Genomic DNA, 25879 nt, shown 5'->3' on the forward strand with positions numbered 1-25879 from the left:
CCGACAGCCCTAACCCATCACCTCCGGCTGCCTTTTTCTTCCTCCCTAGCCATCGACAGCCCTTCCCAGTCTCTCTCTTGCAACCGACAGCCCTACCCAACCCTCTTAAACCCTTTGCCTAGGCCACCCACCACCTGGGTTGAGGCTGACAACCATTCCTAGGCTGTTTGATAGTCCTGTTTTAGGCCGATAGCCTCTCTAGGGCAGTTCGGCAGGTTCTGTCCCGCTTTTCGGGACTTGGTGCTGATGTGGTAAGCCTTTTTCCTACGTTATTTTTATTGGTGGGCTACCGGCTTGTTCGGTAGCACTTGTTGGATTAGTTACACCGTGTGTTCGGTGTGTTCTGTGATTTGTGTATCGTTCTATATTGATAACTATACAAATCACTTGTTTCTCTAGTAGCCACCATGACTGAGTCTTCATCTGATGTTTCTCCAGATTTTTCTCTCTCACATCATTATCCTGTTTATCGTATCACGAGTGGTGCTGAATGGGAAAAATTTCGTTGCCTGGAGTCGTTAAACTTTATTTGAAGGGAAAGGGAAAAACTCATTGGCTTTCATCTGTCACTACTCAACTAGACACTATAGATTCTACACGTGGTCAATGGGATATTGATAACTACACTATCTTGGGATGGATTTTCAATTCCATAGAGGATTGGATTTATCATATGTTCCTGTATTGTGATACCGTTCTTGGTTTATGGTGCACCTTATCTCAGATGTATGCGCATGCTCATAATGATGTTCGCATCTTTGAGCTCTATTAGGATATTGCTCGTGCTTCTCAGTCTTCTTTGGGTATGTGACTGAATTCTTTGGGTATCTTCAGGCACGCTGGGAAGAGTTGGCTCAATATGAGCCTTTAACCAATCTTCCAGCCGAGGCGACTTCTCTTGTGACCAAGCGTCTTGCTCGGCTGCATACATACATTTCTTGATGGGTTTAAACTTTGAGTTTGAGTCTCTTCATATTCAGATTTTAAACACATCTCCTTTGTCTTTCCTTCATGAGGCCTTTGCTATTATTGATAGCGATGAGCGCTACAGCCGGTTGGTTCAGCCTGTTTTCACTCTAGTTCCTGAGCCTCCTGTCACCTCTAATCAGATGGCTCTTGTTGCATAGTCTATGTCTCGTCCTGCTACTAGGAAGGTAATTTGTCATCATTGTGGAGAACCAGGCCACGCCAAGGCTACTTGTTTCAAACTCCATCATGAGTTGCAACAACGTTTTTCTTGTCCTTGTCCATCCGGTTCCTTCCGCACTGCTGCTGTTATGGAAATTGTCCCGAGTTCTACTACTCTAGATTTGCATCTTCTTCAGACTCAGATTGGTCAGCTTCAGGGTCATCTTGGTTCTATGATATCTTCAGTGCCATCATCCTTGACTGCCACTTTGGCTACGGGTACTCCTACTACTTTCCATGTTTGCTTTGCACATGATAGGTGAGCTTTCCTACCTTTTTTCTCCAATTCTTGCTATAGCCCAAATTGTTTGTCTTGTTGATGGTTTTACTACCTCTGTTCGTCATTGGGGTGGTGTTACTCTATCTCCTAATATTACTCTTTACTCTGTCCTACATGTTCGTAATTTTGCGTATAATCTTGTTCTGTGAGTCAGCTTGCTAGGGCCTTTCACAGTGCTGCCATTTTCTTACCCAATTCTTGTTACAGGATCTGAGTTTGAAGAGGATTTTTGGCAAGGGATATGAGCGTGACGGTTTATACTACTTTAGAGATCCACCAGATTAGCCGCTTCTTTCTAGTTTTTCCGCGTTTGTGTTACTTGAGGATTTATCCTCCTATGTTTTTTCTTTTAAGACTTTAGCATTGTGGCATGCTTGTCTGGGTCATGCAAATTTTCAGCATTTATGTTTATTATTTCCAAATTTTAATAAAGCTTGTAAGATCATAAGTTTCAATGTGATGCGTGTGAGTTAGCTAAACATTGTACTACTTATATTCCTCGTATGCATCGTGCTCCTTTTGTGTTTGATCATATTCATTCTAATGTTTGGAGCTTTTCACCTGTTATTACTGCTTTGTCTGGCCATAGATATTATGTGACCTTTATAGATGACCATATTTGGTGTACTTGGGTTTATCTTATTAAGCATAAATCTGATGTCTTTCACACATTTGTTCAGTTTCTTCAGATGGTTAAAACCTAGTTTCACATTGTTGTTTGAAATATTAGATCTGATAATGGTGTGGAATACATCTCTGATGTTTTTTTGTTCCCATCTTAATTAGGCCAGTATACTTCAACAACTTACTTGTCCTAATACTCTTGAATAAAATGGGATTGCTGAAAGAAAAAAACCGTCACATTATGTCTGTGGCTTGTTGTCTTTTTAGAGGAATGAATGTAACTAAGTCTTACGAGCATAATGTTGTTCTTATCGCAGTTTATCTTATTAATCGCACTCCTAGTCGTGCCTTGCATGGTCTTGCCACTTTCCAGGCCTTACATCTTACTATGACTCTCTTTCCTCTCCTACCTCGGGTTTTTGGGTGCACTTGTTTTGTTCAAAACCAGAGCCCTACTCGCACAAAGTTAGATGATAAGGCTATTGGATATATCTTGGTAGGGTATTCTACTATGTCCAAAGGGTATCAGTGTTATGATCCTAGCACTCGTAGGTACTATCATTCTTGTGATGTGACGTTCCATGAAGAGATTCATTTTTTTGGTACTCACCCTTCTATGTTGGATTCCTCTTTCACTCTTGTTCCATTTGTGGACTCTGATGTTTGGCGTCTTCCCATTTTTGATGAGGTTGTGGCTATCTCTCTTGAGGTTGAAATTGAGGCTCCTTTTCCTCCTCCATTGCAGGTATATTCTTATCGTCCTTGTCTCCTACCAACATCCTTTTCGATACATGCATCAGGTAATTCTTCTGCTTTGGTCATTGCTTATTGTCGTAGCTCTCCTCATAATAGACATCTCCCTAACCATCGTGGTTATCTTTGCAGTATTAATCATCCTATTTTCTAGTATCTTTCTTATGACAGTGTCTCCCCTGCCTGTCGTTTCTTTCTTGGCAAGCTGGAGTTGGAATCTATTCCCCGTTCTGTGTTAGAAGCTCTTCAGAATTCCAAGTAGGTGGCTGCTATGCGAACAAAGATGGCATCTTTGGAACAGAATTAGACCTGACAACTTGTTTCTCTTCCATCTGGTGAAAAGACGGGTGGCTGTAAATGGGTGTTCACTATTAAGTATCTTACAGATGCCACTGTGGATGGCTACAAAGCACGATTGGTTGCCAAGGGCTTTACTCAAGTTCATGGCAAGGATTTTGGGGCTACCTTTGCACCGATTGCCAAGCTTACCTCTGTTTGGCTCCTTATCTCTTGTTGCCTCACATTTTTGGCCTCTACATCAGTTAGATGTGAAGAATGCCTTTCTGCATGGAGACTTACTTGAGACTATTTATATGGATCCTCCACTCGATTTTCGAGTTCAGGTGGAGTATGCACGAAAAGTTTGTCGGCTGCGCAAGTCCTTATATGGGCTTAAACAATCTCCTTGGGCCTAGTTCAGTCACTTTAGTTCTGTTATTTTATCCGTTGGATTTGTTCAGTGCCATTCAGATCATATTTACTTTATTCGCACGACTCCCACTAGTCTGTGTATATGAGAATGATATCATTCTTACAGGTGATGATTTAGTTGGCGTAGCTCAAGGAAAGAGGGATTTGAGTCAAGCATCCTCTGAAATACTTTCTGAGTATTGAGGTTGCTCGCTCGCGTCGGGGGATTTTGTTGTCCCAAAGGAAGTATGTTCTTGATCTTCTACAAGATGCTGGGATGCTATGGTGTAAGCCAACTTTTACTCCTATGGATCCTAACCTCAAGCTTACGTCAGAGTCTGGCGAATTACTAAAGGATCCAGGCATATATTAGCGTCTCGTTGTGTTAAAATTCACCTACTCTCCACCTACTTCACCCACTTAAACCTACTCCACTAAACCTAACCCACTACACCACTACCACCTCACCTACTCCACTAAACCTAACCCACTACACCACTACCACCTCCACTTCACCTACTCCTTACCTACTACACACTCACCCTCTTCTATATATAGGAATCATGAATCATTGTAATAGATATCAATATCAATCAATAATACAATTCTCTATTTCTTTTAAGGGTCCGACAAGACTCTGTAAACTGTCCCGACATTGATTCCGGTTAGCTCCTTCAAGGGTCCGACAAGACTCTGTAAACTGTCCCGACATTGATTCCGGTTAGCTCCTTCATGGGTCCGACAAGACTCTGTAAACTGTCCCGACATTAATTCCGGTTAGTTTCTACAAGGGTCCAGCAAGACTCCGTAAACTGTCACAACAACTGTCACAACAGTGTCTGCTACAATGGTCCGACATGACCCCATAAACTGTCTTCTACATCGGTCTGACACTGCCATCCAGTGTCCTCTACACCGTTATGACACCACCATACAGTGTCCTCTACATGGTTATGACACCCCCATACAGTGTCCTCTACATGGTTATGACACCCCCATACAGTGTGCTCTACAACGTTATGACACCACCATCCAGTGTCTTCACCAATGGTCTGACACGACCATACAGTGTCTCTTATCCTCTTTTATTTTTATGTATTTTCTTGTTTTGTTACTCTCTCCAAACTCAAGTTGGTTAGTTCCTATCCCCCTTGAGTTTGCGGGGGGCTGTTAAAATTCACCTACTCTCCACCTACTTCACCCACTTAAACCTACTCCACTAAACCTAACCCACTACACCACTACCACCTCACCTACTCCACTAAACCTAACCCACTACACCACTACCACCTCCACTTCACCTACTCCTTACCTACTACACACTCACCCTCTTCTATATATAGGAATCATGAATCATTGTAATAGATATCAATATCAATCAATAATACAATTCTCTATTTCTTTTTATACATTGATTTTTTTAACACGTTGGCTATCTCACATACTTGACTAATACTAGACGCGACTTGACTTTTGTGGTTAGTGTTATAAGTCAATTTATGCATGCACCTCGTGCAGAGAATCTTGATGCTATTCATCATATTCTGCAGTATTTGAAGACTTCTCTTGATTTGGGATTATTTTTCAGAACTGATCATCAATCAGGGCTCTCTTGTTTCATTGATGCAGACTATACAGGGTTTAGAATTGATAGACGGTCTACATCTGGTTTTGTTCTTTTTATGGTGATCACCTTGTATCATGTAAAAGTATGAAACAGGCCGTTGTTTCTTGGTCTTTTGCTGAAGTTGAGTATTGGGCAATGGCATAGGATACATGTGAAGTTTTGTGGTTTCGCTTCATTCTTGTAGAATTAGGATTTGCTGAAGATGCTTCCTCTCCTTTGTTTTGTGACAGCAAATCAGCTGTTATGTTATCCTTTGATTCAGTACTTCATGAGTGGATGAAACACATTGAGGTTGACATACATTTCATTTGAGAAAAGGTTCGGACTGGTATTGTGAGTCCATCCTTTGTCTCTTCTTTTAAGTAATTAGCTGATATGTTCACAAAGTTTGTTGGTCCAGCATTACTTCAATCATCCATTGTCAAGCTGGGTTTGCTGAATGTCTTGCACCAGCTCGACAGGGAGTGTTGGAATTAAAATTAATTAGAATCAATTAGGTCTTATTTTATAGTCATTGTTTAAGCCTTGATTTTGTTTCCTTTTACGTTGTTTTATGGCCATTGCCTCCAAGGTTCAGGGATCGAAACCTTTTAGGTGTTAACAATTCCTTGGGGCCATCGGGTTAGGGGAAAACCCTTGAATTAATCATGGTTCACTTGCGGGAAACTCTTTGCCAAGGGCCTGTGTACCCTGGGGATTAGTTGGGCTTAGATTCGGACACCCTAGTGCCAATATATATAGATATATATATATAAAAAAAAATGTCTCCTGAAAACAAATTAATTAAATAAAGGAATATGCCATGTGATGTTTCCTGTACGTGTCCTCTCTGTGTCTGACACCGCTACGGCATTTGTTTTGAAGTGTCGGGTTTCATAGCTTTTCCTATTTAGCTTTTTCATTCCCCCATTTTTCCATCTTTCCATGTTAAAAAGTACTGTAGCATATCGCTTTGTAAGAGGCACAAAGAATATAGTTTGTATGTTATATCAAATCATATATATTTAGTTTTCAAATAAGTAGAAGTAAACCATTTATTATATTGCCTAAGATTCAGATGTCCACTGTTGCTCCTGTTGGACATATTAATTCTTTTAGGGCAAGAAACATCATTGGAAACTCATACAAACCCAACTAATGTACCACTTCCCCCGAAAAGAAACTCCAGTTTGAATCTGCTTGCCTACCTATCATATATATATATATTATATATAAGAGGTTACTGAAAGAAGTTTAGGGTAATTCTGTTATTAGTTTTAATGTTATGTCATCATTGTCATTAGCGTTAAGAAAAAGTCACCAAATCTAATGTTTAAAATATGATCTACATCTTGTCCTGATTGGTTTGGTGGTGGACTACAGTATGTATGTTTGTGTATTAATCCAAGTTTGATTTTGTTAGACTACAAAATTTGCTTCAATAATTTTCTGATTTTAGATTCATTCAGGTTGAACTATCGATGAGCATTACATGAGACAAAACTTTGCCAGTTTTCCATTTTTGAAATGCATGGCAATCCTGTTCATTAATATTTCCTGACAGTTAAAGAGTGAACTAGGGTGATATGGCAATGGTCGTAGTGAATTTGATGAACATGAAATGAGGTTTGATCTAAATTTTACATAAGGAATTTCTAAGATCCCTGCTTTTAGCTAATTTTTGAGAGGCACTTATATATTTGCAGGGGCCTCGGTATGTGCACTCACTCTTAACTCACTTGAAAGAGTCGATACTGTGGATTCGTGATCTTTAAGTTTTTCTGGAGTTGATATATATGAGCCTTTGTGCCTTGAGAAACTGGTTCTCTCAATTAGCTTGATTAGATTTCCCTTTTTTGGGGGCATAACTAGTTTCTTTGCCATTTGACAGTTCAACATGAGAACTTCACTTGATAATAACCAACATTTAAATTAACAGTGAACACCATCTTTTGGGTTTGCGTAGTAAGGCATCTTTATTTTCTTTATCTAGTAAGGTAAGGTGCTTTAAGTGATTAAAAGGAAATTATTCGGTGATTGATCTGCAAAGTGAATAAGTGATTTCATTTTGTGCATATGTGAAGAATGACGTAAACAAATGCAAATGGCTAATTCCTAAATTTTCTTGTTTTGTTGTTTCCACACATTCAATCTTGTGACTGACATGGCTTGTTGCAGTGATTTTGTTAATAGTCAAACAAAAATGGTTGATGCACTTCCGGATGGCGTTTGCCAAACAAAAACCTTTCAAAGTAAGGGAACGAGCTTTTCCAAGAGAAGAATTTCTATGCCTGGTAAGAGTCTATCATTCAAAAAGAATTTTATGTTCTTTAAGTTGTTTTTTACAACTTAACAGAAATTGCCAGTTTCAGGTCATGCAAAAGCCTTCACTTTGCCAACATTGAAATTATATTATTCTGTTGAGCTTATGAATGATGGTATCATCAGTGAATGGTGGGCTAAGAAGCACAAACACTTTTATGAAGGAGGTGTGTTGTGTCAGATTTTCGTGTTGGACACCTTACTCTACGGACACTCCTAAAAGCATGCCCTGACATTTCTTTAATGTGTCTTGATTAAAATTTTAAATGTACAGTTTCGGACATTTGATAGACACTCGGCGACACCATTTCAACTCTCCAGACATGACATATATATGAATCTCTTCATAGTAACAATGTTTGCATTCTTCGGAATGCAACTTGTGTACTCTAAATATGTTTTGAAATATTTATAAGATGAATATAGCATGTGAATTTCAATGTTTTACAAGAGCATGAAATTGTTACGTGAATGATAGTTTGATATTTAAGTTGTGGACTATATTGCTTTTTAGTTTTACTTAGTGTTATGTTGTTTTTTCATTTTATTACCTTTTAATAAACTATTTATATATTTGACATAAAATAAAAAATTTAATGTGTCTCAGGTGTATTGTGTGCTGCATTTTTTGAAAATCGTTTTGTGTCGTGTCACGTATCTGTGTTTGTGCTACTTAGCTAGTGTCAATAGCTGCTGTACCAATAGAGCTATCATTATTTATCAATCTCAGAAAGAACTCTTTTTCTATTTTCTTAATTTTTTTAAAAAGTTTGAATTTCTTTGTTTTGTCTTAGGACCAGACCTTTGTTGTCATAATTATTAAGGTCCTTTCATATTCCATGCGATGATTTGTTTGTTATTCATCCAGGCATATATCCATTGTTGTGCTTTGTTGCTTCTTCTACTTTCCTTCTTTCTTTCTTTCTTTTTTCTCTTTAATTCAGGAAGTTTGGTGGAGTTCATATTTGACATTTTTTTCCCCACAATCTGTGCCAAATTAATTATCATTTATATATATATATATATATATATTCTCCTTAGTGCTATGTTTGGTGGACTGCCTGTTTGATATTTTTCTGCGCAATCCATCAAATTGATTATCAGCTAGCTTCTATGTTGAATATGGAATTTGGACATTTCATGAACAGGAAAATTAGTGTGTGAGAGCACTGTGATGTTTCTTTTGTAATCAATTGAGTTTGTTGGTTTTCTTAGTCCTTGAAAGGGCAGATTCCATTAATTTTGCTGATGATTCACCTGAAGTCTCCATATTATGCTATCAATTTGTCTCTATCTGAAAGTCATACCATGAGAATTATTTGTTCTGTTTAGGCATTCTAAACAAGTTATAGTAACTTGTACTACACTTCCTTGTGGTTGTTCTGGTTGTTTAAGGATAATTCTGTAATTTCTTGGTGCAGGGAAGGAGAACAAGAGGCATAAAGTTTCAATGGATACATCGACATCAGAAGTTATTAATGTGAATGAGGAAGCTGTAAGAATAAACTTTTCCATTTCTCTTTCATTTCTTTTCACTTACACTAAAAGTTGGATTTTTGAAGCTTCTTCTTGTGAGAATATATTTGTCTATATTGTCTATATTTTTAGGAATTATTGTATTTTAGGAATTTGGAATGGTTGTGATTATGATCTCTCTCTCGTCTCGGCTTTAGGTTCTCTCTCTGATTGATATTTGTGGATGATTGGGTCAAAACTCTGGTTATTATAATTTTGACCTAACTAGGTTCTGGTTATTATAATTTTAACCTAACTGGTTCTAATACACTTCATTTAAGCCCTTTATAATTTTTCATAATATCGTCACTGACATGGGTAAGCCCATAAAGATTATAGCCCACTGTTTAGGGCTCAATACATATCCCAAATACTAAAGCCCAGCACTGCTAAAGCCCCATATAGACTTAAGAACCAGTGACATCATGACACGTGGCGAGAGAAGGGCAAGCCACATCGGCAGATAAAGATCTGCAAAGTTATCGCCATGGCACATTGCCATCAGTGAGGCCCCTTACAGCATTTATTGCGATAACCCCTCTCCGTCGGGACAGCACGCCCTCACCCTGAATAAGGTAAGCTACATCATAGACTTTCGGCCAAGGTGACAGGTCGGAAGGGACAACGAAATGATTACCAGAGGATATAAGCAGACGTTGAAGACAAGAAGAAGGTTAAGCTTTTCTATCTCTAGTCTATCTCTACAATCCACTTCTCTTCCTAACTTGATCGTCGGAGAGTTCGCTGGGGGACTCCCCGTTCCCCATTAGACTTTTGTGCAGGTTCCCCCGTGGGCTTGGTCATTCGGACATAGGCTTAAGGAGTGTGAATCAGTCCGACCCGTCCTGTCATCACGAACTGTATCATCAGTCGGCGCCTTCTGTGGGAAACGCTTTGCTCCGCGCGCCAGTTGTGCTCATTGTCGCCGGAAACCATGTCCCAACAACCCTTTCTTGCTACCTATCAAAGTGTATGGTCACAACTAGATCCATGGCTTCTCACCATAACGCTGCCGACCACCAAGCCGACCCTTCCAATCAAAACAACCCACCACAATATTTCATCGAGCTTACCAACAGCATTAACCGCATGGCCGAGCAAAATCAAGCCCTGATAAATGCTCTACTCCAAAGAAACCTTCCTGTGCCTCCTCCACCACCTCTAGATATTCCCCCCAACCAAGAACGAGCCCCGAGCCATACTATCCTGCAGCCTAATCCACCCAACTTGGAAGGTTTGCAACCTCCTCCCCCAAATATAAATCCACCACTCCGACCCCCACATCCATCGGTCCTGGCACCAACCCCTGAAGGAGAGGCCAGTAGCGTCCAGCCCCTGTTGCCTTCCGGTGAAGATAACATTCCACTCTGGGACGCAGAACTCTGAGTCATGAAGCTCCAACTCCAAGGGGTCATGCAGAGCATCCAGCATAAACCTTCTACCACGGCCAACTCGCCATGCGTTGCCTTCATCCGGGATAAACCTCTACCCCCTAAGTTCAAAATACCCACCATCGACTCTTTTGACGGTATGACGGACTCAGTTGACCACTTGGAGACCTACTGGACCCTCATGATCCTCAATGCTTTCCCTGACGAAATCATGTGCCAGGCTTTTCCCGTGACGCTCAAGGGGTCAGCTCGACTTTGGTTTAGTCAACTGCCAGCAAACTCTGTCTCCACTTTCTAATACCTCAGTGACTCTTTCCTCAGCCATTTCATTGGAGCCCAGCGCTAGCGGCGTCCGGCAACCCAACTCCTCAACATCCGTCAGACCGAGGGGGAGTCGCTATGCAGTTTCGTTACCCGCTTCAACATTGAAGCCTTGCAAGTAGCGAAAAACGATGACAAGGTCATCCTTACGGCTTTCATGGCCGGTTTGCGGTCGTCTGACTTCCTTTTCTCTCTCTCCAAAAACCCCCCGACCTCCGTGGCCGCCCTACTCTCCAAAGCCCAAAAATACATGAATGCTGAAGATTCCCTAGCCGCCCAGCAAGATCCTATAACCAAAAATCCGACACCCAGAGAAAAGAGAAAAGATCCAGAAACCATAAATACCTAGTACAATAACCACACATCTCAGTACACTGACCGACCCTCCAAAACCGACCGGTCGGCCCCAGCCTGACCGCCCGGCCAGTTCGAACGGTACACCCTCCTAAACTCTCCCATGGAACAAGTCCTTCATCAAATCCAGCGGGACTACCCCCTAAAATGGCCCCAACCATCACGGACTCCTTCTAATCAGAAAGACCAGTCCAAATATTGTCTTTTTCACCAGGACCACGGCCATAATATCGAGGAGTGTGTTAACCTTAAAGATCAGGTCGAGGGCCTGATTCATCAAGGATGCCTCAGCCGATTCACGAATACTCCCCCTCAGCAGAGGCAGCGGACTGAACCCATTAGAAAGAACCGCCGGCGCACCCCTTCCAGACAGCCAGCACAACCTAACCAAGGTCATGATCGCCCTCCACAGCAACCTCGGGCACAAGGTAACCCCGCCCCACCTGTTGGAAAAATCAGAGTTATCTCCGGCGGGCTCGCCTGTGGAGGACCATCTCGGTCGGCTCAGCGGGCAGAACTCAGAGAAATAAGGCAGGGCTCAGACAAAGAAGTTGCCACGTTGGACCGACCCTCCAAACACCCTAAGCAGTGGACCGAGCCTATCACCTTTACGGACGCCGATTGCACAGGCATCCGTTATCCTCATGACGACCCTCTCGTCGTTTCCGCCCTCCTCTCCAATTACAAGGTCAGACGGGTTCTCGTCGACAACGGCAGTTCTTTAGACATTATCTTCCTCAATTGTTTCCGCCAGCTCAAGATTGGAGAAAAAAGTTTGTCTCCCCTCTAAATCCCTTTGGTTGGTTTCACTGGCGACCGGGTGACCTCTATCGGTTCCATCGATCTTCCAATCACAATTGGCGAGTATCCATGGCAGACCACAAAGTTGTTCACCTTCCTTGTTGTTGACTGCCCCTCTGCCTACAACATCATCCTTGGCCGCACTGCCCTAAATGCTTTCCAAGTTGTCACATCCACTCACCACCTTGCCATCAAGTTCCCCACTGATCTTGAGGTCGGAACAGTGAGGGGAGAGCAGACCGTGGTCAGAGAATGTTATGTCGCCTCACTCAGAGAAGTCAAGCTGAAGGAAGCCATGGTCATCGAGGGACTTGACGTCAGAGACGAGGACGAGCTGGTTAGGGGGGAACCAGTGGAAGAACTTGTCGAGGTCCTCGTCGATCCCACCAACCCGGCCAAAACCGCCAAGATCGGCAGCCAATTGTCCCCCTAAGCCAAGGCCGACCTCACCGCCCTCCTGGTTGAACACAACGACGTGTTTGTCTGGACTCACTCCGATATGCCGGGTATTGATCCCACCTTCATCAGCCACCGTCTCGGAGTTGAGCCCCATTTTCGACCTATCCACCAGAAGCAGCGCATTTTTCACCCGGAACGCAATCACCTTATTGCTTCTGTAGTAGACAAGCTCCTTGAGGCACAATTTATCACTAATGTGGACTACCCCAGATGGCTGTCGAATGTGGTTCTGGTTCGTAAAAATAATGGTAAATGGCGACTCTGTGTCGACTACTCCGACTTGAACCGAGCTTGCCCCAAGGACAGCTACCCTTTCCCTCGCATGGATCTGCTGATTGACGCCACGGCCAGTCATCAAATGCTCAGTTTCATGGATGCCTTCTCTGGATACAACCAAATCTTGATGCACCCATCTGACCAGGAGCACACCTCCTTCATCACCGACCGAGGCACCTACCATTACCGTGTGATGCCATTTGGGTTGAAGAATGCCGAGGCCACTTACCAACTGTTGGTCAATGCTGTCTTTCATCATCAGATAGGCCGGAACATGGAAGTATATGTCGATGACATGCTGGTCAAAAGCAAGCTCTCCACCGATCACCTGGCCGACCTGCGAGAAACCTTCGCCACCCTCCGAAAGTACCAGATGAAGCTCAATCCGGAAAAATGTGTCTTCGGCGTAGGATCTGGGAAGTTTTTGGGATTCATGATCAGTTAGTGGGGCATCGAGGTTAACCTCGAAAAGATCAAGGCCTTAATCGAAATGCAGTCACCCAGGACGGTCAAGGAGGTTCAGAGGCTTACTGGCCGAGTGGCTGCCCTTAACCGTTTCATTTCCCGAGCAACGGATAAGTGCCTCCCCTTCTTCAAAGTCCTTCAGCAAACTTTTGAATGGACGACAGAATCTGAGGAGGCCTTTCAACAGTTGAAACAGTGCATGGCTAACCCCCTCCTACTTTCTCAAGCCATCACGGGCGAACCCCTCTTCCTCTATCTAGCCGTGTCACATATTGCTGTCAGTGCAGCACTCGTCAGGAAAGACAACTCTGTCCAGCGACCGGTCTATTACATCAGTCGGGCTCTTCGGGGGGTGGAACAGAACTACCCATTGTTAGAAAAAATGTCCTTGGCCTTGGTCACCGCCTCTAGACGACTCTGCCCTTACTTCCAAGGCCATTCCACAGTGGTCCTCACTGACCAACCGTTGAAGAAGATAATGCAACAACCAGAGCTTTTCGGCAGACTTATGCAATGGTCGGTCGAACTTAGTCAGTCTGATATCTTCTACCAGCCTCGGACAGCAATTAAGGGACAGGCTGTTGCCGACTTCATCCTGGAATTCACTAACCTCACCCCAGCCACAACTCCACCATCACCAACCCCTACCGAGCCAGAAGAGCTCCATTCTTGGACCCTCAACGTCGACGGATCGTCCTGCAAGGAAGGCAGTGGGGCTTGTCTCATCCTCACCGCCCCTGACGGTGGCTTTTTCAAATGTGCTCTCTGCTTTCTGTTCGATGCAAGCAATAATGAGGCCGAATATGAGGCACTGATAGCAGGTCTCCTCCTAGCCAGAGACATCAGTGTCAGCCACATCCGGGTGTTCAGCGATTCCCAGCTTATCGTCGGGCAAATTACGAGAGACTTCGACGCCAAGGAGGACACCATGCGGGCATATAGGGATATTGTTCTCCCCCTTGCTCGCCTCTTCAATACCTTCTACATCAAACACATCCCTCGGGCTGAAAATTCCAAGGCAGGTGAGATGGCCCAATTGGCTTCTGCAGACCAATCAGACCTTAACCACGGTGTCCACCTCGAATACCTGTCCCACCCGGCTATCTCCCCCAACTTGCAGGAAGTCCACTTCCTCCAAGATGAACATATCCCATGGGTGGCAGACATCTTTCTGTATCTGACAACAGGGGAACTTCCTCACGACAAATAGCAGGCTGCCAAAGTCAGGGTCCGGTCGTCCAACTACATTCTTGTCGGCGACCTCTTATACAAAACATGGTTTTTCACGCCCATACCTCAGATGCCTCAATCCTGCTCAAGCAACCTACGTGATGAAAGAAATCCATGAGGGTATCTGTGGTAATCATTCGGGCGCCCGATCTCTAGCCCACAAAATACTTCGCACCGGTTATTTCTGGCCCACTCTTAATCAGGATGTGACAGACTTCGTGCTCAAATGTGATAAGTGCTAGCGTTTTACCAACATCCCCCATGCTCCTCCTACAGAATTGATCATGCTTTGCAGCCGCTACCCATTCGCCAAATGGGGGATCGACTTGGTTGGCCCATTGCCCACTGGCCGAGGCCAAATCAAATTCGCAATTGTCGAAGCAGAACCCCTTGCTACCATTACTGAGCGAAACACAACCCGATTTATCTGGCAATCAATCGTATGCAGGTTCGGCATCCCTCAAGCCATCGTTTCCGACAACGGCAAACAATTCGACAGCACTAAGTTCAGGAAATTCTGTATAGAACTCCAAATCCAGCCATGTTTCTCTTCCTTAGGTCATCCCAAGCCAATGGCCAAATTGAGGTCACCAACCGTTCTCTCCTGAAGATCATCAAAACCAAACTGGAAGCTGCTAAGGGACTTTGGGCTGAGGAATTACCTAATGTACTCTGGGCTTACCGGACCACCGCTCGGATTCCCACTGGGAGACCCCCTTTCGCCTAAAATACGGCGCTGAGGCGGTCATCCTAATGGAAGTCGGTCTGCCAATCCCAAGGGTTTTACACCCGAATCCAGAACTAACTGAAGAGCTGCGTCGGGCAGACCTAGATCTGATCGAAGAACTTCGAGAAACCACCGCTGTCAGACAGGCCTCATTATCCTCATACTCGAAGGCTTTCTGTGACAAATGTAATGCTCTAACATGTGCACTATGTGCCAAGCATTACTTCAATCTCACAACGTTCATCACTCGAAAAGCTCCTATTCCCTACAATCAGAAGCCATTGTTACAAGAACAACAAGAGTACATCCGATGGTGTGAAGCTGAGATGAAGAGGCTTCGGGAGGAGGCTATCCAGTACAAAACAGAACTTGAGACCAACAAAAAATGAGAACACACTAAAACCGCAAAGTCAGACCGAGGAATTCGCCGTGGGAGACCTTGATTTGCGAGAAGTAACTCTTGCCACCAAAAATCCGACTGAGGGCAAACTGGCAGCCAAGTGGGAAGGACCTTACGTTGTGAAAGCCAGACCACGTCCGGGCACTTACCGACTTCAGGACATGGAAGGTCGAGACCTCCCCCATCCTTGGAACGTTGAGCATTTGAAGCGCTATTTTCAATAAAAGTTATACTTTTGTATTGTCCAATTATTGTATATTCTTTTTGACAATCTGCACATTTGAATGTTCTCATTTTTTCCTCATATGGTGTAAATTTATCATCCAATGAGCTACACTTTGTATGACAACAAGCTTGTATCTCGGTTATTTGTGGTATTCCAATAACACTTTGATTGCAACCTCAACCAGACTGTGCAACAAAAAGCATCAGTCAGACTGAGCACCAAAAGCCTCAGCCAGACTGAGCATGAAGAGTTTGGCCAGACCGAGTCACTAAAAGCCTCAGCCAGACTGAGCACAAAAAGCCTAAGCCAGACTGAGCATGAAGAGCTCGGCCAGACTGAGTCACTTAAAGCCTCAGCCAGACTGAGCACAAAAAGGCTCAACCAGACTGAGGATGAAGTGCTCGGCCAGACCGAGTCATTAAAAGCCTCATCCAGACTGAGCACAAAAAGCCTCAGCCTAATTGAGCATGAAGAGCTCGGCCAGACCGAGTCGCTTAAAGTCTCAGCCAGAATGAGCACAAAAAGCCTCAGCCAGACTGAGCATGAAGAACTCGGCCAGACCGAGTCACTAAAAGTCTCAGCCAGACTGAGCATGAAAAGCTCGGTCAGACCGAGTCGCTTAAAGCCTCAGCCAGACTGAACATGTAAAGCACGTCCAAACTGAGTCACTTCAAACCTCAGCCTGACTGAGCCACCATTGCAACTTCATGATCGTACATAGTGGCCATACTTAGTCAAATTTCAGTCCAACGTTTTCCAAATCAGACTGGTTCTTTAACACTCTTGTAAGTTAAACTTCACTCTGCACTTAGTTTTTCTCACATTCACTCCGCATTGAATTTTTCTTACAAGTTAAACTTCACTTTATATTGAGTTTTCCTTACATTTTGCACTTTACAATGACTTATACACAAGCATTATACAAGTCACCACTCTCATTCATTTCAGATGCACAAACAAAAGCAATAGCATGCAAACAAGACTCAAAATTTTATTTATTTACAAACTCGTACATAAGTTTATTACAGTCATTCAAAAAAAAAAAAAAAAAAAAACACAAACAACCAAAACTCTAAGTACATATTTTTTCTACTCCATTCACTCCTCTTCTTCACTTGAAGCGAGATCTTCCTCTTCAATGCCCTCATCTGGGGGGGTCTGGGCCACGTCGTCTTCCTCAATTCTAACAGGGCTGAAGTTTATGTCTGGGAACAGCTCTTCTGCTTTACGCTTGAACATCTTCCAGCCACTGTCCCAGAATTCAGCCATTTCGTGTTTGTAGAAGTCCGACCGCTGGAAGCTCTAGATCACTTCGTCTTCGCTCCTGCTCCCAACGGTCGTCCCTGATGGACCAGCCCCCCCAGCCCCTTCTCTCGCCAAGTTGCTGGCAATAGCAGCGTCGATGGCCAACTGAAAGTCAGCAGACGCCTTAAATTGCTCTAGTGCTGCGACGTACAGATCGGGGTATGTTGTCTTTTCAGAGGCTGCCTTAGTTTTCTCTTCCTCTAACTCCTCCAACCTCGCCTTGTCCTCCATTGCCCTAGCACGCTCATCTTCCAGCTCCTTCTGCAGCCCAGCAATCTTTAGGTTTGCTTCATCCTTTTCTTTGATTTGCTGGGTGCGCAATTCTTCATTACTGGTCATAGTCTCTTCAAACCGCTCGGTGGCGACCGTGCAGGCATTTTGAGCATCCCCCACCTTCTTCTGCTCGTCAGCCAGCTGGAACTCGAGCGACACTACCTTGCGGCGTTTGACCTCTAGCTCCAACTTGACCGCGAGCAGCTCAGCATGGGCTCGAGTGGCAACATTGCGCTGCACGATCGCAAACACCTCCATCTTCTTCGCTTTCTGGGCCTCTTCCAACCCCCTAGCGCAAACGCTCCGTGCGGTCCTCCTCCACCTCGCAGTTTCACTCCTCAAACTCTCAAGTTAGGCCTTCGCCTCCTCCAACTTGGCCTTCAGAGGCTTCAGTTCACTTTTTGCAGCCGTCACCTTTCTCAGCAAAGCCCCTGCTAAAGTGGTTGCCTCCATTTGGGCAGAGCATAGCCCCTTTAGCAGCTCAGCCTCATTGAACTTGGTGGTAGAGCGCACGGCTGCTTTGTCCACTACCCCTAAGAGAAGATCTGCCACTGTCCTGGCTGGGCCTTCTTCTCCCTCCAGTCGCCCAGCCACTGTGAGGGCGTGATAGATGGCATGCTTCAACCTGACCACCTCTCTTTGGGGCGCAGGCCCCCCTTTAGGTTGCTGCTCCATCACCTCCTTAGGGTCGGCTGACCCACTCTCTACCTGCATCTTGGGCATGGCACTCATGTGCGCTTCTCCCTCCTGGTCCCCCTAACCTTTGTCCCCTTGCACCTCTGGGACAACCACCCTCTCTGGGGTCACCCTCACTCCTTTTTCCCCTGCTTCCTCAGCCATACGGGCGTCCTCCCCACCAACCCTCGCCTTCTTCGATCCAGGCGCATCTGCAGCCCCCTCAGGGACACTCCTCCTTTTCTTCTTCTTCTTCTTCAGAGCCTCCCTTTCCTTGTTCGCCTTTTCCTTCACTGGATCAACTGGGGGCGGTCGTGGCTCAAAACTGCCCAAGTCCTTCTCCCCTAGCTGCTTGGGGCGCTGTCGGATGTGTTCCCTCGCGATCGGTTTCGGAGCAGGTCCTAGTTGGGTCTTCTTGTACTTGTCCGCTCGCGCGAACAACCTCCTCTCCTCCTCCTCCCCTGCCTTCCTCTGCGCCTCTAACTCCTCTCTTACTAGATCCTCCTCCAACGGTTGCGGCCCCAAGTCCAGGGCAAACAACTTTGAAGGCAGGACCAACTCGTCCCACCTCACCCCCTTTTCTTCCCTCCATTCCCTCACCCTCCTCACTCGATCCTCCGCCGCCTTGTCCAGTTTGGGCTCGACCAATTTGGTGGGCACTTTCCATGTCGCGCGAATTCCCTCCCCACCATTCGCTGTTACAAAAAACCACCGCGGCCTCCATCCCTTCACCGACGATGGGAGACCCGCCACTAGCCCTCGCCCCGCCACCGCTTGCAAGGTGAGCCAGGTCTCCTGCTGACTGGATGCCTTGTAACAAGAGAAGAACTCGTCCACGGACATTGCCGTCCCCCCAGTCACCTGCAACCAGGCACTCGCGCACGCCGTTACTATCTTCTAGGCGTTTGGCATCAGTTGTCCTGGCGCTGCCTCCAACCTGTTTAACACCTCCACCACCACTTGGGGGAGAGGTAGCCTCAAACCCCCTCGCAGTGCCTCTTCGTACAAACTAAACTTGCCCGGTCGCACATCTGATGCCCTCTTCGTGGATTCGGGCAGTCTTAGCCCTATCTCTGACGGAATTTGATACTTCTTCCTTATCCCCTCGAGCTCCTCCACTGTCAGTACGAACCTGTCTGGCTTGGTGTGCCAATGGTTCGGCTCCACCTGGCTAATTGGTCTTGCGGCGGAGATCATTGTCCTGGGGCGAGCTCGCCCAACTTGACTCGCTCCCTGCCCCTCCCTACGCTCCATACGATATTGTTCTGCCAAACCTACCGCATCGTCATCGCCTAGTGGATCAACCCTCGCGTTTGTTGCTTCCTCTTGGGCCATCTCTCTCGTGTGTCTGCGAATCGCTTTGGATGCGGGTGCAAGGAAATGCACAAAGTGTCGCAGGGGCGTATCGCTAGCAATGAAGGAGTTTACACTGGGAATGTTTTGATGTTTTGCAAACAGATAGGTAAAGCGAATAATACCAAAGGCCCAAGGCTTGCCTGTATTCCAAGGGTCACAATTAATTCTCGCCAGTTTGAAAATTTTCAAAAATTCGCCCAAACTGTCTTTTCGACACTCTATCATGACCTATCGTTTCACTTATTGCCCAATGCCTAACCTCTCCACTACGCGATTCCGCCACGTGTACGACCACGATCCACTGCCTCTTTCCACTTCCCTGTCTATTCCACTTCACTTCAGTACGTGCCACGCCGCCTCTCGAGCCCCGCGCCACACTACTCGGCCACCCTTCGCGGTCGGCCCTCCTCTTGGTCGGTCCTTCCGCTCGGCCACCTTTTGCGGTCGGCCTTCCTCTTGGTCGGTCCCTCCACTCGGCCACCCTTCTAGGTCGGCTCTCCTCTTGGTCGGTTCCCCCACTCGGCCACCCTTCGCGGTCGGCCTTCCTCCTGGTCGGCCACCCCTCTCGGTCGGCCTTGACCCTGTCGATCCCTTGCAACCCTCATCTTCTTCATTATTCCTTTCGTTGGACTAAAGCTGCACTTGGAAATCGGAGACTACTGACATGGGTAAGCCCATAAAGATTATAGCCCACCGTTTAGGGCCCAATACATATCCCAAATACTAAAACCCAGCACTGCTAAAGCCCCACATAGCCTTAAGAACCAATGACATCAAGACACGTGGCGAGAGAAGGGCATGCCACATCAGCAGACAAAGATCTGCAAAGTTATTGCCATGACATATCGCCATTAATGAGGCCCCTTACAGCATTTATTGCGATAACCCCTCTTCGTCAGGACAGCACGCCCTCACCCTGAACAAGGTAAGCTACAACATAAACTTTCGGCCAAGGTGATAGGTCGGAAGGGACAACGAAATGATTACCAGAGGATATAAGCAGACGTTGAAGACAAGAAGAAGGTTAAGCTTTTCTATTTCTAGTCTATCTCTACAATCCACTTCTCTTCCTAACTTGATCGTCGGAGAGTTCGCTGGGGGACTCCCTGTTCCCCATTGGACTTTTGTGCAGGTTCCCCCGTGGGCTTGGTCATTGGGACATAGGCTTGAGGAGCGTGGATCAGTTCGACCCGTCCTGTCATCACGAACTGTATCATCAGTCACCATGTCAGACGACAAAATTTAATCTTTGACTTGCAAACTTACTGGAGCCAATTATGCTTATTGGTCCATTGTTATGAAATTTTTTTTGCTTGGTCGAAAAAAATAGGGACGTGTTTCTGGTTGTTTCTTGTCGATAAAGGATGGATATCAGGCTGCCTGTGACACTTGAGATTGTGATAATGCCCAAGTTCTGATTTGGTTTCATAATGATGTGAATGATCGTATTGGGATGATGTTTTCCAAATATACTACTACCAAGGAGGTTTGGGACTATTTCTAGGGGGTTTATCAGCAGTCTAACTTTGCCAAACGGTATGAGTTGGAAACAGTTATTTAGAGTGCGCTTTAGCGAGATCGGTCTATTCAAGATTTCTACATTGAGGTTATGGGACTTTAGGATCAGCTTGCTCTCATGGAACCATCTAGTCTTAAGGTAATAGATGCCTATCTGCAGTTTCAGAAAGTGGGTTGTTTGGTGCAATTTTTAACAGCTCTCGCCCCTCAGTATGAGGCTATCTGTGGTGGCATCCTTCACCGGTCTCCTCTTTCCTCTGTGGATGCTATTGTTTGTGAATTCCTTTCTGAGGAAACTCGTCTTAAGATGGCTAGTCAGACTTTTTAGGTCTCTGCCAAACCCAAGAAAGGGCCCTTGGCTTCAGATGAGTGTGTTTTCTACCATCAGAAGGGCAACTGGAAGTATAACTGTCCAAAAAAGGGTCGTGCGACTTTTCAGCAGTCTCAGTCCCAGTTTCAAGCTCCTACTCAGAATCCTATTTGGTAAATTTAGAAAATACAAGATTAGGGAATGATTAGGATATCATCTCTTATTTATATTACTTAGAAAATATGAGGAAGAAGAACTCCGAAAATACGAGGAAGAAGGAATATATTTCTGTTATATTCAAAACTTCTTATCTTACAAGACCAAATGACACTCCTTATATAGGAGATATTACAAACATCATTATAACCCATTATATGCCACTTACATATTATATATTATCACTATCTACCACTATCATATTATATACATGCCACTATCTGCCACCAACACCACTATCATATTCTATACATGCCACTATCTGCCACCAACACCACTATCATATTATATACATGCCACTATCTTATTATATACATTAACACAAATTTCCAGCACTCCCCCTCAAGCTGGTTTGAAGATATCGTCCATAGCCAACTTGCTAGTCAGCTTATCAAATTGCTTCTTGTGTAGTCCTTTCGTTAGCACATCAGCTAATTGTTCACCTGTTGGAAGGTAGGTCATACAGATTATGCCAGCATTGATTTTCTCCTTGATGAAATGTTTATCCACTTCTATATGTTTTGTGCGATCATGTAGAACTGGATTATGAGCTATAGATATAGCTGCTTTGTTGTCACAATAGACCTTCATAGGTGTCGGGTGAGAAAGCTTTAATTCTTCAAGAATTCTTTTAATCCACATTACTTCACAGATTCCATAGGCAACAGCTCTGAACTCTGCTTCTGCACTACTTCTAGCTACCACATTCTGTTTTTTACTCCGCCATGTAACTAGGTTCCCACCTACAAAGGAGCAGTATCCGGATGTTAATCTCCTGTCTGTAACACTTCCTGCCCAATCTGCATCTGTGTATACTTCAACTTGAAGATGTCCATGTTTCTTGAATAGTAAGCCTCTCCCTGGAGTTCCTTTCATATATCTTAAGATCTTATAAACGGCCTCAAAGTGCTCTGCCCCTGGTGAGTGCATGAACTGACTTACTATGCTGACTGCAAAGGCAATATCAGGCCGCGTATGAGACAAGTAAATCAATTTCCCTACAAGTCGCTGATATTGTTCCCTCTCTTTGACTTCTTCAGCCTTAGCAGCTTGTAACTTCAAGTTAGGCTCGATCGGAGTCTCCACCATCTTACAACCAAGGATACCTGTTTCTCCAAGGAGATCAAGAGCATATTTTCTCTGATTAACGAATATACCTTCCTTGGATCTTGCAAATTCCATTCTGAGGAAATACTTGAGGGCTTCCAGATCCTTAATGTGAAATTCTTTTGCGAGTTTCTCTGAGGGCTGCTAACTCTGCTTCATCATTACCAGTTAAAATGATGTCATCAACATAAACAATCAAAATTGCAATTTTACTGTCTTTTGAATGTTTATAAAATATTGTGTGATCTGCTTGACTTTGCGAGAAGCCACAACTGATAACTGCCTTCCCAAAGCGTTCAAACCACGCTCTTGGTGATTGTTTGAGTCCGTATAATGACTTGTTCAATCTGCATACTCTGTCGCTTCCAAGTCTCTGCTCAAATCCCGGCGGTAGGCTCATGAACACCTCCTCTTCAAGATCACCATTGAGAAATGCATTTTTAATGTCAAGTTGATGTAGAGGCCAATCTGAATTTACTGCAAGAGATAACAGTACTCTGATGGAATTTATTTTAGCAACAGGAGCAAACGTCTCCTGATAGTCGATCCCATAAGTTTGAGTGAAGCCTTTAGCCACCAGTCTCGCCTTGTATCTCTCAACGCTTCCATTTGCGTTACATTTTATCGTAAACACCCATTTACACCCAACTGTTTTCTTGTCTTTGGGAAGATCAACTATCTCCCAAGTACCACTTCTCCTTAAAGCATTCATCTCCTCCATGACTGCTAATTTCCAATTCGGATCATCCAATGCTTCCTGTATATTCCTTGGAACAAACAAGTTGGAAATCCTAGATGTGAAAGCTCTATGGTTTTTAGACAGTCTTTGATAGGAGAGGTAATTTGCAATAGGATGTTTAATGCAATTTCGGACACCTTTCCTAATTGCTATAGGAACATCAAGGTCGGAAATAGAAGGAATAGGATTACCTAAAATTTCGATGCCAGAACTCGGGTGGACATTCGGGTCATTAGGATGGACATTCGGGTCATTATTCCTCAGATGAAATCGCTTCCTAGTATAAACCTGAAACTCAGAATTTAGATCATTTTGTAGTACTTCTCCCCTTAAACAAGAATCTTCTTGACTAGGCACCATAGAACTTGGTTCTCCTAAGTGAGCATTATCAGACAGATGTGGTTTTTGTGTAGGATAAATGACATTGGGGAGCGGGATAGAAATATCCGAAAAAATGTCTTCTACTCCACTTGTCTTCCCCTGAAGAGAAGTGTTGGGGAAATAGGATTTTGTTTCCACAAATGACACATCCATACTCACAAGAAATTTCTTGGTTTGAGGATCGAAACACTTATACCCCTTTTTGTTTGAGGAATAACCCAAAAAAACACATTTTATAGCACGGGGGTCAAGTTTTGAACGAAATTGACTGGGAACATGAACATAGGCAGTACATCCAAAAACTTTGGCGGGTAAATCAGAAAACAACCTCGTGTCAGGAAAAAAAGTTTTGAGACAATCAAAAGGTGTTTTGTATGTTAACACCTTTGTAGGCATCCTGTTTATCAAATAAGAGGCTGTTAAAATTGCTTCACCCCATAAATATTTAGGAACATGCATGTAAAACATTATAGCATGTGCTACTTCAAGTAAATGTTTATTTTTTCGTTCTGCAATGCCATTTTGTTGAGGGGTATCCCGACATGTAGATTGATGAAAAATCCTTTTTTTTTTTTTTCCAAAAACTCACCCAACTGCTCATTGAAATATTCTGTTCCATTATCAGAATATAAAATACCAATTTTGGTTTGAAATTGGTTTTCAATCATATTGTAAAAATTTGTGAATAAATTTTTCACGTCAGATTTTTTTATTCATCAAATAAATCCAACATAAGCGGGTATGGTCATCAATAAATGTAACAAACCATCTTTTACCAGAAAGAGTAGTGATTTTAGAAGGGCCCCAAACATCACTATGAATCAAATAAAAAGGTTTAATTTTGCAAAAATACAACTTTCACAATGAAAAGAAGAACGATCAATCCCTTTAAATAATTCTGGAAATAAATGTTTCAGATAAAGAAAACTAGGATATCCTAGCCTATAGTGCCATAGCATTATTTTTTCTCGAACAGAGATTGAACTAGTGCTATTAAAGCTCTGAGCTTTTTTATTACTAACAGGTACTGCATCAAAGTAGTAAAGACCTTCAAGCATCCTAGCACGCCCAATCATCATCCCCGAGTTCTGGTCCTGAAATTCACAATGGGATTCAAAAAATGTAACACGACAATTAGAATCCTTAAATAGTTTACTGACAGACAAAAGGTTACAGGCTAAGTTGGGGATGTGAAGAACAGCATTGAGATTAATTTTTTCAGCTAGTTTAATAAATCCTTTTCCTGCAATAGGTGAAAAACTACCATCGGCTATTCTGATTTTGTCATGACCAGAACAAGGGAAATAGGTACTAAATAAATGGGAAAAACTAGTCATGTGATCGGAGGCACCGGAATCTATGATCCACGGAGAGAAGTTTAGGCAAGAGAAGGCTTTAGGATTTCTACCTGTTTGTGCCAACAAAACACTAGGAGTACCGGATGAGGAGTTGGATTTTATTAGCTTTAAGAGTTGATCAATCTGTTCTTTGTTGAAGGGACCTGAATCGGCTTCATTAGCGGTAGGAAAGCCACGATTCTTCTCTCCTTGTTTGCTGCTTTTCCAGTTGACAGGTTTGCTATGGATCTTCCAACACGTTTCGCGTGTATGGCGAGGCTTGTTGCAAAAATCACACCAGACCCGTGGCTTATCATCAAACCTGCGCTGGTAATTTGCAGCCTTGTTGGCCGCAGCATCGCTAATTAAAGCAGAAATTTCAATTGATTCACCAGTACCTTTTTTCTTAAGCATGACGCTCCTTCGGCTCTCTTCCCTTCTGACTTCGGCAAATACTTTGCCAATGGATGGGAGAGGAGGTCTGCCAATGATTCTTCCTCGCACTTCATCGAACTCAATGTTGAGGCCGGCAAGAAACTTGTAAATACGGCTGTCTTCCACAGTTTTCTTGTGGTGGTTGCAGTCGTTAACCGATTTCCATTCGTATGTGTTGAAGATGTCAAGATCCTGCCACAACCTTTTCAACGAATTGAAATATTTGGTGACGGAATCATCTCCTTGACGAATCTCTCCCAACTTCAAAGTTAATTCGAAAACTTGAGATTGATTTCCTAGGTCAGAATACATCTGACTAACATTATCCCACAATTGTTGTGCAGTAGTATAGCACATGTAATTAGAGCTTATATCCTCATTCATGGAATTGACCAACCATGTCATAACCATGGAGTTTTCAGCGTCCCAACTGTCGAACAGCGGATCATTAACAGCAGGAGCCTTCTTGTCACCAGTGATGTAACCGATCTTTCCTTGTCCACGGATATACATCCGGACAGATTGTGACCAGCGGAGAGAATTATCACCATTTAGGCGGATGGTGGTGATTTGGACAGAGTGAGAGTTGGACGTTTTCA

The 25879-nt window shown here is 44.0% G+C and overlaps 1 protein-coding gene across 14 annotated transcripts in view; it reads left to right on the plus strand.

The window, feature by feature from the left end:
• Window positions 1-25879, plus strand: part of LOC114270602 (ARM repeat superfamily protein) — a 115093-nt gene that overhangs the window by 73924 nt on the left and 15290 nt on the right. For 5 of the 14 annotated variants that reach the window (XM_028212165.2, XM_028212129.2, XM_028212149.2 and 2 more), the window contains exons 29-31: window positions 7320-7435; window positions 7508-7630; window positions 8885-8958. In XM_028212165.2, the coding sequence (XP_028067966.2) occupies window positions 7320-7435; window positions 7508-7630; window positions 8885-8958 (313 nt within the window). The remainder of the gene's footprint in view (window positions 1-7319; window positions 7436-7507; window positions 7631-8884; window positions 8959-25879) is intronic. The other 9 variants (XR_003631998.2, XR_014364551.1, XR_003632000.2 and 6 more) reach the window with 2 other exon arrangements.

Source organism: Camellia sinensis, chromosome 3 (assembly GCF_055761805.1).
Source record: "Camellia sinensis isolate YWXY chromosome 3, ASM5576180v1, whole genome shotgun sequence".
NCBI classification, from domain to species: Eukaryota; Viridiplantae; Streptophyta; class Magnoliopsida; order Ericales; family Theaceae; genus Camellia; species Camellia sinensis.